We start from the raw sequence: 12072 nt of genomic DNA, 5'->3' as shown, positions 1-12072 counted from the left end.
GGATATTGGGAGGCTCACATACATTCTGCAAACCTTAAAGTACTCTATAAATATGAGCTGCTGACCGCATCCCCTGCTCCCCTCAAAAAGCTCCAGGAGTTCCCTATTACCCCCTCTGTTTGTTTTCCAAAGCCCTTCATTATCTGCTCTCCCCTCTGCCATCTGTTTCACCTTGGGTGCTTAAGCTGCTTTCCCGTACGAACTTCAATTTCCTCATCTGTAAAAAGAAGGGGCTGAACTCAAAGGTACCTTCTAGCTCTCACATTTACTGTCCTAAGGTTTTATTATCTCCATTTTGCAGATGAAAATAATGAGGCTCAGAGATGTTAAATGATTTGCCCAGAGGTTCCTAGCGGTTAGGATCTGGTTTTGTTTCTCATCTCTGTCAGTGTATCCCCAATGCCTAACATTGTGTCTGGCATGCAGCAAGTACTTGATGAATGTCAATTCAACAGAAGGATCACCGGGATCCAAGTCCATCGCTCAGCTTCCCATAGCACTTCAGGTTTTATACAAGAAGGGCTTTCCCCATTCAACACAGGAAATACAGGCCCCCAGGGACCAGCTTCTCAGGATGCACTGAATAAGGAGAAGGAGCCAGGCCTTCTCAATAGTAACGAGGAGGCTGAAAGAGCCCTAGATAGGAAGTCAGCAAGCCTGGGCTCTGAGTTCTGCTACTCGTTTGCTGGGTCACTCTTTTTTTTTTTTTTTTTTTGGTGAGGCAATTGGGGTTAAGTGACTTGCCCAGGGTCACACAGCTAGTAAGTGTTAAGTGTCTGAGGCCGGATTTGAACTCAGGTCCTCCTGACTCCAGGGCTGGTGCTCTATCCACTGCGCCACCTAGCTGCCCTGCTGGGTCACTCTTGGTAGGTTATTGCTCTCTCACTGGGCCTCAGTTTCCTTATGTGTAAAATGAAGGGATCAGATCAGAGTGTATGGTCCCTAAGGCTCACTCTGTCTTTGAGACTACAATTCTATAACATCCTGAGACAGAAGTGTCCCTCAAAGTCAGTCCTATGGGATCTCAGAGATGTTTTATCCAAAGCCTGCTCCAGATGTAGTCGGTCAGAAGCAGTAAGGAGAAAACCCACTCCATTTCTAAGGGACATTTTTGCCCTGAGGAAGAATTCTGTCCCTAAAAGCCAAGGGACAGAAACTTCCTGCAGGCTGTCCTAGTTGGCACATAGATTCATTCTCGGAGGGACCCAGGTTGGCAGCAATCTGACTGGTGGGGGAAGGGTGGCTCCAGTCAGGGCTGGCCTGACTTTGTCCCTCCAGACACCAAGGCTACCGCCTGAATCCCTGGGGAAAGAGGGACTAAGAGGGAAACACAGAAAGCAGGGAGAGACGGGCCATGGCCCAATCCCTCAGAAAAATGAGTGGGGAGGTCAGCAAGCCCTGGACACCAAGGCTGGTCCCGGAACCCTCTCTGGAGAGGAGAAGGGAGTGTTGGGGAATGGGAAGATGAAAGAGGGGAAGGAAGAGAGAGCATGGAACAGGTCTCTAATAAACAATAAGTATTTATTTATTAAGTATGTCCTTTGTGCCAGGCACTGTGCTAGGTATTTGAGAGAGTGAGAAAGTCTCTGGCTCTATTCCACCCTAAATACCAAGGCTGGTCCCTGAGTCCTCTACAGAATAGGGATAAGAGGGGAGTATGTAAGGTGAGGGGGAGGGGAGATGAGGGAGCCCCACAACTAAGGCACTGAGCCCCAGGAGAGAGAATGAGGAGATTCCTGTCCCAGCCTCATTCGGGATCTCTGAATCTTCTAAAGAGATAAGGAAGGAGGGGGAGGAGGTAGCAGGCCCCATCCAGATCACCCTTAGACAGTCTAGTCTCTGAGACTTATTTCTAAAGCAGATAGGGGAGATGAGGGGGAGTTCAAAAGCAAAGGGAAATAGCAGATAGGCTGGGGCCCATCCTAGGAGAGAGGGCAGGAGGTCACTGGCTACACAAGTCTGGTCCCCAGAATCTTCTTTAGGGCATATGGAGTAGGGGGAAGAGAGGGAGGAAATTGAAGTAACGATACACTCTGGTGTATACATATGTCGTGACCTGGGAGGAAGGGTCTGGGCTCTTTCCCCTCATGGTGTACTCCAGGGAGAGAGGGAGTCTGCATAAGGGGAGATGGTGGAGAGAGTCAGTAGTCAGTTCTGGAGAAGTTGATTTGTGCAGGGGATGCAGGAAAAGGGGTGCAGGCTTAATCCTCATATTCTGTGTTGTTATATGTAGGTGGCTTTGTACTTCTGTGTGACACTGGACATGTCACAACTTCTCTTGGCCTCAGTTTCCTCCATTGTAAAAGAGAGGGCTGACCTCTAAGGTCTATGTTCCTATGATCCAGTGATCAGTCCTTGGGGTAGGAGGAGTGTGTATAAGACCTGGGCAGCTGGGAGGGGGCAAAGGGGCTGGCGCTGCTGCCTACCTGAATGCCATTGGGGTACACCTCGCCCTCCCCGAGGGAGTCCACCAGGTCTTCCTCATCCAGCGTGGCCCGCTTGTAGGACGACATCTGAAACAACAAATGCAGGATCGAATCTCTCAGCACTTCCATGGCTTCTCGGGAAAGGCGGGGGGTAGGGGCCCAAACCCCAAACTCGGGCGGCCCGGCCCAACCTGGGCCCCTGGCCTCAGCTGGCTCTTTGGGGTCCCGGCGGCGGTAGAGGCGGCGACGCGGGGCTCACTCACCCCCAGCACGGAAAACACAGCCACGAGCGCAGCGGCCACGGGGCTGGCAACGGGGCAGGGGCTCCGCATGTCGCTGCTTGGGCTCAGGCCGCCCGCCCGCCCTGCTGGGGCCGGGAAGGGCAGGGCAGGGCAGCCAGCGCGGGCCGGGGGCGGGGCAGGGGCAGGAAGGGGGCGGTGCCGCGTTGCCCACCCACCCTCTCCCCAGCGGAGACCCCGCCCCCCGCCGGGCGGGCCTGGCACGCCAGGCTCTGCCCCGTTTCGCGGCCGCCAATGCCCTGCTCCGTACCCAGCCCACGGCCTGGCCGGGGCCCCAGCGTGGCTGGCCTCCGGCACCGGACAGGACCGGACAGGCTGGCAGCCTGCGGGACTCCCTCTCTCCCAGTGCCCGGAATCCCCAGCTTTCCGTGTGGGCGGCGCAGAGCGGGCGGGGGTGGGCTCCTGTCCTAGCAAAGTCAAGAAGTGGGGGCCTCCCACTCTCTCCACCTCTTCCTCCTTTCTTCTGTCTCTCCCTCCCTCTCTTTCCCCCTATCTTCTTCTCTTTCCTTCCTTCCCCCTCCCTCTCTTCTCCCTTTCCCCCCTCTTTCCATCACTCTCCCTCCCTTTCTCCCCTCTCTTCCTCCCTTCCCCCTCTTTTCCTCCCTCTTCCTTTCTTCTCTTTCCCCCTCCCTCCCTTCCCCCTCTTCCTTTCTTCTCTGCTTCTTCCTCCCTCTTTTGCCCTCTTTCCCCATCTTCTCTTCTTCCCCTCTCCCTCCTTCCCCATCTCTTTCTCCCTTTCCCTCTCTTTTCATCCTTCTTTCTCCCTCCCTTTTCTCCTCTTCCTCCCTTTCTTTCCCCCTCTTCCTCCTTTCTTCTGTTTCTTCCTCCCTCTTTCCTTCTCTCCCTCCCTTTCTACCCTCTTTTTCTTTTTCCCTATCTTCCTCCCTTCTTCCCCATCTCCCTCTTCCTCCCTTTCCCCCTCTTCCTTTCTTCTCTGCTTCTTCCCCCTTTCCCTTTCTCCCCTCTCTCTTTTTCCCTATCTTCCTCCCTTCTTCCCCCTCTCCCTCTTCCTCCCTTCCTTTCCCCCTCTCCCTCCTCCTCCCTTCCTTTCCCTCTTCCTTTCTTCTCTGCTTCTTCCCCTTTCCCTTTCTCCCCTCTCTTTTTCTTTTTTCCTATCTTCTTCCCTTCTTCCCCCTCTCCCTCTTCCTCCCTTTCCCTCTTCCTTTTTTCTCTGCTTCTTCCCCTCTTTTCCTTTCTCTTCCTCCTTCTCTTTCCCTCTCTCTTTTCATCACTCTCTCCCTCCCTTCCTCCTTTCTGCTCCCTGATGGAGATGGGAGGCTCATCACAGTGCTATCCCAATGGCTCTCACACTCTTCTCTCCTCATTCCAATCCATCTTCCACACAGCAGCCCAAAGCATCTTCCTAAAGCACAGATCTGACCACCGGATCAACCAAGAAGTATTTAAGTGCCTACCGTGTGCTAGGTAAGCACCAAGGGACTCAAAGACAAAAGCTGAACAATCAGTGCCTTCAAGGAGGCAACTTATCACTTGCTCCACCCCCCCCCCCATCACCATTTCCAATAGTACCTTAATGCTTCCAAGGGAAAAAAATACAAGCAACCTGGAATTCAAGGCTCTTTCCTTTCTTTGACCCCTCATTTTTCAAAGAGATCTCTAAGGTTCCTTCTGGCTCTAAATTGATTATCCTATGAGCCCCCATAATCTAGCTCCAGCCTACCTCTTTGCAGCATTATTTCTCTTTATTCCCCTCCAAGAACTCAGTTTCAGGTCAAGCTGGACTCCTCCCTGCTCCTATACACACACTCAATAGGCATCTCCTGCCTCCCCTCATCTGTGCCCTTCAATGCTGGGCTTCAGTACTGCCTCAGTAAGCCCTCCTGTGATTCTCCCCATCGATAGCTCTCCTCTGCCCCATCCCTCCCTCCCTTATGTCACACTCACCTGTGGAGATGTCAGGCCCTTCCAGGAGTATGGAAGCTCCCTGGAGCTAGCTACCACAACCTGTCTAGCTGTGTAACCCTCCCTGATCTAGCACCCAGGGCCTGTCCAGCTGCAGAGGGATTAGAGTGAACTGAAACCAGGGCTAAGGCTCATCAGAGAACAGAAACTACCAAGGTGTGGGGGGGGGGGAGACAGAGAGAGAAGGAGGGGGAAGGAAAGGGGAGGGGGAGAGACAAGGAAGGGGGAGAGGGAGGGAGAGGGGCTGGGAGGGAAAGAGAGAGAAGGAGGGAGAGAGGGACAGAGAGAGAAGGAGGGGGAGGAGGGAGAAGAGACTGAGAAGGCAAAACAGTCTGTGCCATCCAGGAACTCACAGTCTGAGGGAGAAAGCAAGGAAAGAATGAGGTACTTAAAATATCTAGAAAGTAGGGGCAGCTAGGTGGCATAGTGGATAGAGCACTGACCCTGGATTCAGGAGGACCTGAGTTCAAATCCGGCTTCAGACACTTGTCACTTACTAGCTGTGTGACCCTGGGCAAGTCACTTAACCCCAATTGCCTCACAAAAAAAATATCTAGAAAGTAGATGGAATATAATCTGGGAGGGGAACACAGCTGGGAGGTGGGGGTGGTGGTGGTAAGAAAGGCCTTCTATAGAATGTAGGGTTTGATCTGAGCCTCGAAAGAAGCCAGGGAAACTTAGAGGCAGAGGTAAGGAAGGAGAGTGTTTCAAGTATGTGGGGACACTCAGTGCACGGGTACAGAGACAGAAGACAAAAGCAAAAGCAGTCTAATTGGGGATGACAACACATACTCTGCATCCTCTTCCCCCTCCCCAAATCACCTTGTATCCATTGTGTGTGGGGGTGTGTGGGTGTGGGTGTGGGTGGGTGTTGGTGTGGAGGGAGGGCATTCCTGGCATTCAGAGCAGCCAAAGCAAAGATATGGAGGTGGGAAATGGAGTGATGTTTATGAGAAACAGCCAGAAGGCCAGTTTGGCCAAACCACAGTGTCCACAGAGGGGAGCTATGCAATGTTTTAAGAGAACAGGTGGAGGTGGGGAAGAGCTTATAGGTTATCTTTCAAGAATTTATGGAAAGAATAAGAAGTCCTGGAGAGGCTGTGATCTGTACCAGGGGAAGGTGTAGCCATACCCAAGAGATCCCATATCCAGCCAAGGCAGAGAGGAAGGGGCATCTGAGCTAGGTCCTGAAGGGGACAGTAATGAGGGCAAAATACCTCCCGAATAAAATCTTCCCAGCGTCCTCCTCTGGGCTTTCAAGTTCTCTAAAGTACAGCTCCAAAATCTGTGCTTTTGCTCTATAACTACAATGCCAAATTTGGCCCCAAAAATCAAATAGGAATTTCCCTTCCTCCCTCCTTTGCAGAGGTGGGGGGACTATGGGTGTGTAACAGTGTATATAAGGTCAGACTAGGCTGACATGCCCATTCATTTTGCTGAACTGCTTTCCTCTTTCTTTTTGAGTCTTTGATATAAGGGATGACTCTCAGGGTAGAGGAAGCATATATTGAGAAATGAAAGTGATCTAAAAACAAAGAAATCAATAAAAATGTTTTCAAGAAGAAATTCTATGGTTTATGAGAAAGTTGGGCCTGGAGAAGCATGGAGGGGCGGGTGGGTGGAGGTGTTTTCAGAATAGTACCTATGCCATCTCACTTGGGTGCGTTTCTTCCTTCTTTTTAAAAAATAATCTTTGTTATGGGGCATCTAGGTGGCTCAGTGGGTAGAACACTGAGCCTGGAGTTAGGAAGACCTGGATTCAAATCCTGCCTCAGACATTTACTGGCAGTGTGACGCTGCATAAATCACTTAACACCTCTGGTTGCCTCTATTTCCTCATCTGTAAAATGGGATTAATGATAACACTTACCTCTCAGGGTTTTTGTGAGGATCAAATGAATGCTCTTTGTAAAGTGTGTTGTAAACTTAAAAATGCAGCTGCTACTACAGAACACTAGGTAGGGGAAAGGGAGAGGAAATATTTGGAAATAAAAATGATGTGAAAATAAAAAATATTTATCAATAAAAATTTCTTCTAAGAAGAAATTCTATGCTTCTGACTCAGTCAGATTTGCTTCCCGGGCATTGTTCTCTCTCATCCTTACAGTAAAGGCTTTCACATTATCCAGACGCTTCTGTCTAGAGGCCCAACCTTGAACCTCCATTCCTATTGTTTAAACCCTTGCTCTGTAAGTCACTGCTGCTGTTACCTTAGGCAAGCCACTTTTCTTTTCTGGGTCTCAGTTTCCTCAACTGTAAAATGAGTGGTTGAGTCCCAAGGGTCAGGTCCCAGCCAATTCTAAATCCTACAAACTCTGAGCTGGTCTCCCCAAAGCACGAGATGCTAAGGAGTATCAAGGCAGGCTTGGATGGGTCCAGAGAGCAGCCACATCCCTGCTTGTTCTCGTTTGCTAATTTGTTTGTCTTTACTTCATTAAGAATGCACAGGGAAACATGTGGGTTTATTATTATTTTATTTCCTATTTTGCATATTTATTTCCTATTTTGCATATTTATTTGATTATTTGTTCTTGCTGATGATTTAAAACCAAACCAAACCAAATCAAACCAACTTAGGATGCTAGTGCCTGAAGGGATATTAGGAACATTAGGAAAAATATATAAATCTAACCCTTTCTCTTATGGATATGGCTATGGAGGGCCACGGAAGAGGTTTGCCCAAGGTGAGAGAATTCATTTATGGTGGAGGCCCATGGGCCACCCAGGCCTCCTGCCTCCCCCATCCAGGGCTCTTTACTACACCCCAGCTTAGCAGCTGAGACCCTTAGAGGTGCCTGGGTAGAGCAATGGAAGAACATTGAGTTGGATTCAGAGGAGCTGATTTCAAATCCTACCTCTGGCAATAATCTTCCTTATGCCTAGAGTTGGTCACATTTCTTTGCTGCTCAGAAACCTTCCTCTTATCTCCCGAGTTAATTTTAGTCAGTCAACGAGCATTTATTAAGCACCCACTGTGTACCAGGCACTGTGCTAAGTGCTAAAGATACAAAAGAAAGCCAAAGACAATCCCTGCCCTCAAGGAGCTTACACTCTAACAGGGTAGAGGACAAAAATATAAGTATGTCCATACAAGACATCTATAGCTAGATATATCTAGATATCTACACAGTACAAATGGAAAGGTATTCTCAGAAAGAAGACTTTTAAATGCCAAACAGAGTTGTTTAAATCTGATCCTTGCCTCCTGGCTTCCTTCAAGTCTTGGCCCAAATCCCACCTTCTGTGAGAAGCCTTTCCCAGCCAGTCCCCTTAGAAATTATCACCAATTTATTTATTCTGTATATATCTTACTTGTATGCACTGGTTTTCATGTTGTCTCCCCCATTAGACTGTGAGAGTCTCTCTCCTATCTCCTCCTTTCTTTTTACTCTCAGCACTTAGGACAGTGCCTTGGCACACAGTAGGTGCTTTTAGGCTTTTGGATTTGACTTGATCCTGGAGGTGATAGGGAGCCACAAGAGCTCCTTGAGCAGGGGAGTGACCATTCTCCTTTAAGGACTCTCTACAGTCTGGCCCTTCTGTGCCTTTCTAATTTTCCTTCTAGGACTTTATATGAGCAAAACCCAAGTGCCTGCTCTATCTCCCATGTGCCCCATAGCCTTGGTACTGTTATGGGGGAAATTGGTGGTGGTGGGGAGTGGGGGGTTGGGGTAGGGTTTCTTAGGAATTCCTCTTTAAAGAATTATACCCTCTTGCACACAAATCCAAGTGGAATAAAATAATATTTTATTTAGGTGCTAGGGAAAGGAAACCAAGAGAGAAGTCCTTGGACTTCATCTCATGGGGAGAAGGCATGGCACAGAGGCATGGTTCTTTGAGATACCTATCTCCTCGAGCAGGAGACAGGCAGATACTTTTATAGAGGACTGATGGTGGTCCGATGGAGTGATCATCTGACTGTGGAAAGTTCCCTTATTGGGGGAGGACCGTGCCCCACTGGTGGTGGCTGGGAGAAGTTGGGTGAGAGGCAGCTCCGATTTCTCAAGCCATCTCTGTCTCCCTCATGCCACAAAGGCAGCAGCCACACCCAATTTTATCTCCCCGAGGGGTTGGGGAGACTAGAATGAAGAGTCTTGGGTCTGGAACTAACTCAGTCCAGATTGGGTGCTACTTATCTCTTTAGGTATGTCTATCCTTTAGTTTAGTCTCTCAAGGAGAAGGTTACTTGATTTCCCCCAGAAAACTTCTGAGGTATCCCAGGCCCATAACAGTACCTTTGCACCATGAATTCCTACCTATCCTTTAAAGTCCTTCTCTAATGTCAACTTCTCCAAGAAGCCCTCCTGGATTCTTTCAAGGCAGATATACTATTCTATCTCAGTCTTCACTTAGTATCTCTCAGATGGGTCTTAACAAGTATCTCAGTGAACTGTCTGTGTCCTATCCCTCTACCAGGCTGGAAGCTCCAAGACCAGAAGGCCTGGGTGTTATCTAAACTTTGTCTCCCTTCCCTCCTTCTCCCACTTTCTCCTTGGTAGATAAACATTTGATGCAGGAATGAATGAATGAATGAATGAATGAATGAATGAATGCCGTGCCCAAGGTTACATAGCTAAGAAGTGTCAAAGCCAGGCCCAAGTTTAATTCCCCTACTGCTCCAGCTGCCTTGGAACATTATGCCCTCTTCTCTTTTCTTCCCCTCCTCCCTTTGTCTCCAAAGTGAAGTGGGCCAGATGCCTAAGGGAGAAATCTGCCTTGAATTTGAGTTAGGTGCTCAAAAGAGAAAAAAGCCTCAAAGGAGACCAAGGAGAATCATAGCAGAAATAGCTCCCTCCTCCTCCAGACTATTTTGGCCCTTGGTTACCCAGAAAACTGATTAAATCCAGACCCTGTGTGCAGGAGGCAGTACCCATCCGTGGAAACTTCTAGCATTGAAACGAGGGTGCTGAAAGGAATCCCCAACATCAAAGGCTATGGGTGAAGAGAGCTTTTAAATATTTTAAAGGGCTGGCGTTCATAATAACAGGGTGTGCTTCTAATGCCCCCCAAATGTCACCAAAGAATCTCCCTGTTTTGTACCCTCAGTGCCAGCCCCTCCCAATCTCAAAATCCCCTTGTGGTTATCCCTAAGGGAACTTATTGGAGGAGGGGGTGGACATAAAACAGATAATTTTTTAAAAATCTTCAGGGATTTAAAATACAGTAAAAGTTGACTCCATGCAAGGGGGAGCGGAGGGTCTTGGTGGACCCAAGCTCAGCAGTGCTACATAACATCTAAGAAAGCCACTGTGACCTTAGGCTCCATTGAGAGATACAGTGAATTATCACCACAATGTAGGTGAAAACAGCCCCAAGAGATATCAGAATTCAGAGTAGACCTGATGGATGACCAATCTTGGATTCCCTCCTCTCAGTAAAGGTGGTGGACTACAAACTCAGATTGTTATAACTGCTACAAGACTAGTCATGGTGCCTGTTTTGATTAGCTGTTTTCCTTGGTACGAAGGAGGGTTCTATTGGGTTAAGAAGGTTATTAGGAAGTAGGAATGGAGTAACTGATTGGAGAAATTAATGAATAAAGCACTACTAAAACAGAGATAAAGGTATCCCGTCCAGGACTGGGGAGGTGAAGAGTGTCACTGTCCTCTGCCCTGGTTAGAGCACATCTGGCATCTGGTTCCAGGTGGCACAGCTTAGGAAGGACAGTCACAAGCTGGGTGACATCCAGAGGAAAATGAGTGAAGACCTTGGAGATCGGACCCTATGAGAATCACTCAAAAGAAGTGAGGATGTACAGCCTAGAGTGGCGAAGGGAGGCCGTGACTTCTGTCTTCAGCCATCCCAAGGGCTGGGACAGGAAAGAAGGATTAGCCTTGCCCCAATAGGCTGAAAGAACTAGGCATGATGGATGGAAGTTAAGAGTGGCGCCATAATGAATGGAGCCATGCTACCATAGAACAGGCTATCAGGGGAGGGAGCCGGTTCTCCCTCATTGTGGGGCTTCAAGCAGAGGCTGAAGACCCCATGTCGGGTAGGTTAGAGAGGGAGATTCCTGTGCCCGTGTATGATGGATTGGATGGATGCTAAGGCCCCTTCAGACTTGGAGAATGATGAAAACAGAGGTTCTTAATCTGGGATACATGAGCTTTAAGAAAAACAAAAGTATTTCAAATGATTTTATGCCTTTTAAAAAATAGTTCTGAGAAGGGAGCATTCAGGCCTCACCAGACAGCCAGAGACCCAGGACATCACAAAAGTTTCTTTTCTTTTATAAAAGAATGACCTCAGGGGCAGCTAGGTGGCACAGTGGATAGAACACCTGCCCTGGAGTCAGGAGGACCTGAGTTCAAATCTAGCCTCAGACACTTGACAGTTACTAGCTGTGTGACCCTGGGCAAGTCACTTAAACCCAGTTGCCTCATCAAACCAAACCAAACCAAACACACACTCAAAAAGAATGGTCTTGGTTTGATTGCTGCCTGTTGTTTTTCTACCCCATTCATTTCTGATTCTGTTCCTTCCTTGTGCTCATCCCAGCCACCCCTGCTTTAGTCTTTCGTTAACCATCAAAGCACTTGCTGAATATTCTGAAGGCACTGTTCTCTTTGGGGGGAAGGAAGGGCATCCATCTCTGTCCCTCAGATGTGGAGGTGGGGGTGAGAGCCCCCCACCAGGGCCGACGGGGTGGAAGGGGGATGACAATATCTCTGCCAGGGCAGCAAATTCGGGTCATTTTACTGTCCTAAGCTGCAGTTTCATGAGTCTGGACATTTCAAGCTCAAAGGGGTCTTTGAGATCCTTTTGTCCAACTGCCTCATTTCACAGAAGAGGAAAGTGAGGACCCCAGAAGATGTGATCTGTGCTTCAAAAACAGGAACCAAACTTGGCAAGGTTGGCGGCCCTGGGCGTCATTAATGAAAAAGCAAAGCAAACACACACCAGAGAGCTGCATGAGCAGCCAGAAGCTCAGGGCTCCAGCTCAGGGTCACATGTAATTAATAAATACTTGTTGAATGACTGATGCAGGGAAATTTTGTGAACAGTTTTTCCCTGTAATGAGGCTGGCTACCTTGGTCAGAAATCTGAGGCTTGAGACAGGAGTCTGCAGGCCCCAAGGCCTCCTTTGCTCACAACAAACCACATAGGCAGGCAGTTGGAGAAAGTTTATCTACTCAGCCTTCCTCTGACTCAACTGCCCAGGGGCAGCAGGGAGGAAGGGGAGCTGGGAGTTCTGGGCTCAGCATGTTTAGGTAGATCTCCACCTCTCAGGGAGGCCGAGTGTGCTGATTCACTTGCCTGCCCTCTGTTCTCCCAACCAATCTCACCCACCTCAGTTCTCACCTGCCCCTGAACAAAGACAGCTTATATGCATCCCACCTCCCACCCCCAGCCCCGCCATGACTAGCTCAGGCCTACCCCAGTCTTGGACCCAATTATGTACATGCCATCATCCTTACTCTGCT

General features: G+C 49.0%; 1 protein-coding gene across 3 annotated transcripts in view; it reads right to left on the bottom strand.

Annotated features, from left to right (window-relative positions):
• The window catches only part of ECE1 (endothelin converting enzyme 1), a 203161-nt gene that overhangs the window by 98619 nt on the left and 92470 nt on the right, over positions 1 to 12072 (bottom strand). Inside the window, exons 1-2 of one of the 3 annotated variants that reach the window (XM_043992076.1) lie at positions 2976 to 3097; positions 2427 to 2513 (exon numbers count right to left, since the gene is read on the bottom strand). In XM_043992076.1, coding sequence (XP_043848011.1) covers positions 2427 to 2513 — 87 coding nt within the window. In that variant the 5' untranslated portion in view covers positions 2976 to 3097. Of the gene's footprint in view, positions 1 to 2426; positions 2514 to 2689; positions 2806 to 2975; positions 3098 to 12072 lie in introns of those variants that run through there. The other 2 variants (XM_043992074.1, XM_043992075.1) reach the window with 2 other exon arrangements.

The sequence above is a fragment of the Dromiciops gliroides genome, chromosome 3 (assembly GCF_019393635.1).
Source record: "Dromiciops gliroides isolate mDroGli1 chromosome 3, mDroGli1.pri, whole genome shotgun sequence".
In the NCBI taxonomy this organism is placed as follows: domain Eukaryota; kingdom Metazoa; phylum Chordata; class Mammalia; order Microbiotheria; family Microbiotheriidae; genus Dromiciops; species Dromiciops gliroides.
Note: the sequence above shows the minus strand (reverse complement) of the source record. Positions and strands in the feature narration are given on the sequence as shown.